We start from the raw sequence: 6,000 nt of genomic DNA, 5'->3' as shown, positions 1-6,000 counted from the left end.
TTTTATGCAGCAAAAATAATAATTACACGTAGTCATTATTGTCACACGTTTTTCTCCGTTTTGATGATCCTGGCTGGTGTTGAAGTTCCTCCTCGGTACACTCTTCGAGTCGTGTAAATTCTTCAATCGCAGGAAATGATGCTGTGACCGTCCAAAATTCGTAATCTTCATCTTCGTACCTAATCGTCGTTGAATAATATCTCGAGTCTCGACTTTGGCGACATTGTCGCATGTCTGTCCACTGCAGTGCAGGCAAATAACCGAGCAACTAATTCCTGCTTTCCTGCACCCACAAGCAGCCCCACACTTTCCTTTACATTTGCACGAAATTAGTTTTAAAAGTTCAGGTGGAGCGGGTGCGGCTGTGGTGCAAATTGGCTCAAGCCCGTAATTCGTCTGTTGCCAACCCCATTCCTGAGGATCTTTAAAAATTTCATGTTTTTGATTTACATGCGACAATGTCGCCAAAGTCGAGATATTATTCAACGACGATTAGGTACGAAGATGAAGATTACGAATTTTGGACGGTCACAGCATCATTTCCTGCGATTGAAGAATTTACACGACTCGAAGAGTGTACCGAGGAGGAACTTCAACACCAGCCAGGATCATCAAAACGGAGAAAAACGTGTGACAATAATGACTACGTGTAATTATTATTTTTGCTGCATAAAAATTTTTTTATTAATAAATTTCATGTTCTTGATTTATAATTTGGCTGGTTTATTCATATATTTCGTATAGCAATAATTCCCTTAACCAATAATTCCCTTAAAAATAATTCCTTTAAGCAAATAATTCATTCATTTTTACGTTGTGGATACAACCGTGCGAGCGGCTAAATCGACACCGGGCACAGTCTTACTCACTTTGCGGTGCGCTAGAGGTCGTAATTTTTCTCGAAAACGAAAAATTAAAAAACGAATTTGTAGGTCTGAACAGGCTCTACAAGTTTTATTTCAAACATTTTTCGATATTTTTCACGAGAAAAAAGGAAATAGCGAAAAATAATTTTTTCTCCCAAAATTTGTGGCTTTTTTTAACAATATCTCGATAACGATGATCGATACGTGAAAAATGTATAGGACCTTAATTGTAGATCGTAAAAAGAGCAACAAAAAAGTATTCTATAAAAAATTTTGTATCTCAGCGGGGAACCGAGTTATGATAAAAAAACTGAGTTTAACCCTTTTTCCAAGATGGCGGAAAACCCACAAGGTTATTTTGGTCGACAATTTGAACTTAAGCTTTTCTAGCCATCCCCCACGTAATATCCAAAATTTGGCTTTCTCGGTTCATTTGCATTTCCAAATGTATATAATGACTGGACTATATTTGTTGTGAATGTATAGTGATTTATTATTATTTAAGAAAGGTTTTTTTTTCCTTTTTACGACCAATTAACAGTCGATTTATACCCACGTATATCAATTGTTATTTAACAACTTTATTAGCTCACAAATAGATACATATATTAGTACAAAACCCTTACATTTTAAGACTTTTAAATAAATATTAAAAGAATTTTATGCAGAATTTGGTTTAAACAGATCCTCTATAGCTATGATATTCGCGCTTCAACCTAGACATGGACATGAGTGTCTCAATTTCCCTCCAAGCAATAGTTAACACGTATCTAGTTTACTTTGTGTTTTTGTGTTTCTTGTTTTCTGTGTTTGCAGGCAAACGAAAAAAACCGACTTCAATTATATCGACAAGTAATACAACGTAGGTACATGAAAAAATAGTCAAGTAAATATGCATTATCAAAGATTACTCCAAAAGTTGTAATCAGATCTCGATGAAATTTAAATTTGACCACATGATAAATAAACATCGGCTTTCGATTAAATTAAAAATCATTAAAATCGGTACACCCAGTAAAAAGTTATGCAGATTTTCGAGAGTTTCCCTCGATTTCTCTGGGATCCCTTCATCAGATTCTGGTTTCCTTATCATGGTACCACACCGGGGATATCTTCTCCCCGAACATACATTAATACGATCGAATTGAGTAACATCCTCCTTTTTTTGAAGTCGGTTAAAAAATGAGCACAGTTAAAATATTTCCTTATCTCTGAGCCACACACACTTTTTTCGTTTTTAACATGTTCCAAGTACACGGTCGCAAGTAATCTTCTAGTTAATGTCAACGGAGATAAGCGCTAAGAAAGAACTTTTGTTGTCATTGTTTTTAATGTGTTTCGAAAATGTGCTTTGTATAAGAAAGTAGATTTCTGAGAAGTTATTGACAATGAATCGCTTACAGAAAGCTATTTCCTGGAAGTATTCTTATCATTACTATTTAGAAAGTTTATAATGTGTATTGTTTCAGTTTTGTTTAAGAAAACATTATAAAGTCGGAGAACGTTTTTTTTTGCGATTTTAAGCTTTTAGAAGCAATCTTTAGAATTTTTTTTGAAAGCTTTTAGAATCAGTCTATTGTTAATAGTTAATACTGCTAATACTGTCCCTTATTTTATTTTATTTTTTGTTTAAGAAAGGTAGATGACATTGTTTGCAAATTTGCTTTTATTTGAATCTGCTTTTGATATGCTACAACTTAAATATGTGTAGTTTAAAAAGTATGTACTGTTGAATATCAACATTTTGAATTCTATATGTATATATTTTAATTTAATTATTGAAACGTATTATTTTTATGAATAGGAATATTAACATAATTATTAATGTTTGATGTCACAATCGTAATAATTAAATCGACTATTGTAAATTATTATTATAACTTAAGAATTATTTTAACGAATTCAGCTCTATAAGTGTGAATTAATATTAATTTTTCGTTTTCATTCAATTACGCATGTTCATTCTTTTGCAGTCACATTTCAAAATTAATTACATATTAACCGCAACGTTTCGACCATCAAAATATTTTAAATAAAACATAGGTACGTTAAATTGATAGCGATAATATTATTTACGAATGCGATAAAATCCGCGAAATCGGCGGCGACAGGAGCGTTATCAATCACACTGTAGTTAGTCCCACAATGGTGGGCGGTAATAGGAAACAGTTCACAAATATTTCGATTGATCGCCTGTGTGACGCTTTCATCGACGTTTTCGCGATCCGCGAGAGACAAGACTATTGAGTAAACGAGCGATGATACGTCCGTTAAGCGTTTGATACGTTGAGCGTAACGCGAATACAAGTGAAACCCGTGTAATGCTATAGAGAAATAGTAAATAATTCTACGTTGTTGACTCGTAAATCCCTAGTTTGCTGACTGTATAAGGCGGAGCTGACAACGCAGAATGTGGCTAAGACCCGCATTATCGTCTGCTCGATACAGCCGTTGATGTATAAGTCGCTTGATGTATTTTCTCTATTTCCCTCTAGTTGCTTTGTCGGTGACAAACTCGAATACGTTTTACTGGAAATATAAAATAGATTTAACTCCGAGACAAGCTGTCGCACTTCGTTCGAGTGGGTGTCGGTTATGCGTTATTGCTCATAGTCTCCTGGGAGTATTTTTATTAACCTCAATTATAAGTATTCTTGGGCTATTATGTTTTCGATGATAATTATATCCTGTTGGAGCGAAGTTCTTTATCGCGCGGTACACGCACTGAGCGCGATGGGATCGAGATCGAAAAAAGCGTAAAAAAAACTTTTCCCGACGCTTCTTGCTATAATATAAAATTAGATGATTAAATATATCTTAATATTTCTTTATTTTTATAATAAATAATAATTATTTATTTTTAAAACTATATATTATTTATAATGAAGTTAATTATCCTCCATCATTCAGTATTTAAATTATCATTGTACCGCTTTGTGCTTTTTACTTATGCCCTGTACTGTTACTCTCTACATTATATAGAAATAAATATATTTTATAAAAAAAAATTTCAATTTACTCTGTTAATTTGATATCTATACATCTATACAAATAAATAAAATTGAAGTGTCTGTTTGTAATACACGGTACTTGTACCAAAATAACATTTTTTACAATTTTTGTCTGTCTGTCTGCTTGTTCCGGCTAATCTCTGAAACGGCTAGCCGGTTTAGACGGGACTTTCACTGGCAGATAGCTGATGTAATAAGGAGTAACTTAGGCTACTTTTAATTTAATTTTGTTTATTTTGTTACTCTCCGAACTATAGAATATTTTTTTTAATTCCACGCGGACGAAGTCGCGGCCACGGCTCGTTGTACAATATAAATTATGACTGTACAACAGCAAACGTCTACTAAAAAGCGAAAGATACTTCGTTCCGGCCGGGGGTCCATAGACCCCTAACGCAGTTTTTTTATTTATTTATTGCGTGATATTAACATTTATTAATTTAATTTTTATTATTTTTATCAATTATTGTGATTTCATTTCAAATTATAATAAGATAAATAAATTAGCATGAGTTGGCTTTAGGAATAGAATTTAGACTACATATTAGACTATTCCATGGATAGTAATCTATGATTAAAAAATATCTCAATAACGTTAATTACTTTTATAACGTTTCTAGAAAATTCATATTTTCATCAAGCTCTTTCAAAAGCATTATCGAAAGACAAGAAATAGAAAGACTCGTCCAGGCAACTTTATTTTATACTGCCATACATTTAATAGCGTTAGATTGAAATAAATAACTTAAGCGTCAAGCAAGGCCTGCAATGCATTAGCTGTGTTAAGTAAGTATAGCTTATAATTCTTTCTTTTGCTAATGATTGTTAAATTGCAAGGTGTTGCTCGTTATCCAATCCATTAGCACGTCAACATTACCTCTCAATAAAAACGGCGTTGAAATATTAAGAGACGTCATTTGGGAACGATATTGAAACGTTTCTCTTTCCAAAGACGTATATTGGAATAAATAGTAAACATCTATAGAGGTGCATAAAACCACTCTGAACAATCACGACAGCGTCTCCACCATTTCATGTTCTTGTCATTTCATTGGTGAAATAATGTTACTAATTTTAAACAATTAAAACATACATCATGAGAAATTTAATTGAGTTGTAGTATAGAACTAGCTATAATGTTCATATCAATATCCAAACCTTAATAATAGATTGCAATGTCGCCAAATCTCAGATCGTCTGATAAAAAAAACAGGCTGAAGTAAAAGTTACGATGCGCGAAACTTGCAGTTGTAATTCTATACGGTGAGATAAGACCATGATTGAATCGCGCCACTTTCTCCTCGGAGGTCGAACATCACAAAGATTTATTATTGCATAGTAAACAGTTGTGAAACTCAAATGCACGACTGTTCGACTAAGCTGTGCTTTAAAAACCCCTACCCTCTACTTAGTTTCAAGCCTAAAGTAATAACTAGTGGCGGTTTTCTAGATTGAAGCAATATTTATGATTGTCGTACTGTGATTCGGAAGTATGAATTATTATCTCATTTCTCGGAAAAATGATAGTCTTACTAATGTCATCTGTTTGCACAGTCGCTTTCTGGGCAAAGTAAGTAGTATAGTACTACTTTTTTCTTCTCGTAGGTACAGGAAAAAAGTAGTTGGTACTATACTTGAGCTATTTGTTACACAATACTGATTTACATATTTTTGTTTCACAAGTAATAAATTAGATTAGAATGAAGTTTTGTCTCATCAAACATCATTTTGTATTCTGAAGTGACACTTCTCAAGTATATTTTAGAATGACAATGAAAATACTCGGCTTAGTTTTAAACGAACGAACGAAAGTTTGTAACGAACGAACTTGATCGTCTTATTATTTTATCTTAAAATAACGCAAGACATTATCAGCAATAAATTCGATGTAAGCTAGCTTAAAATAAATTATACATAATACACGAATTTTAATAAATTCCAAAGTAATAAGCAAAATAAATTTTGCAGTAATGTAATAAGTAAACAGTACATTATAATTAGTATCACCGTGTTGCACAGCTACTCGCGGCGAGACCGCAAATTACTCGATAACGCAAGACTTACGACTCGCGAACGTAAATATAATATGCGCGTGCAACGGCCGTTCCTAGAAGTTACACCTG

At 33.1% G+C, this 6,000-nt stretch overlaps 1 protein-coding gene across 1 annotated transcript in view; it reads left to right on the top strand.

The window, feature by feature from the left end:
* The first annotated feature begins 458 nt into the window (after window positions 1-458).
* Window positions 459-6,000, top strand: part of LOC123662688 (AF4/FMR2 family member 1) — a 130,488-nt gene continuing 124,946 nt past the window's right edge. Inside the window, exon 1 of the mRNA XM_045597491.1 lies at window positions 459-649. Coding sequence (XP_045453447.1) covers window positions 459-649 — 191 coding nt within the window. The remainder of the gene's footprint in view (window positions 650-6,000) is intronic.

This window comes from Melitaea cinxia, chromosome 19 (genome assembly GCF_905220565.1).
Source record: "Melitaea cinxia chromosome 19, ilMelCinx1.1, whole genome shotgun sequence".
Lineage (NCBI taxonomy): Eukaryota > Metazoa > Arthropoda > Insecta > Lepidoptera > Nymphalidae > Melitaea > Melitaea cinxia.
The sequence above is the reverse complement of the archived record's forward strand: the minus strand, read 5'-3'. Positions and strand labels throughout refer to the sequence as shown.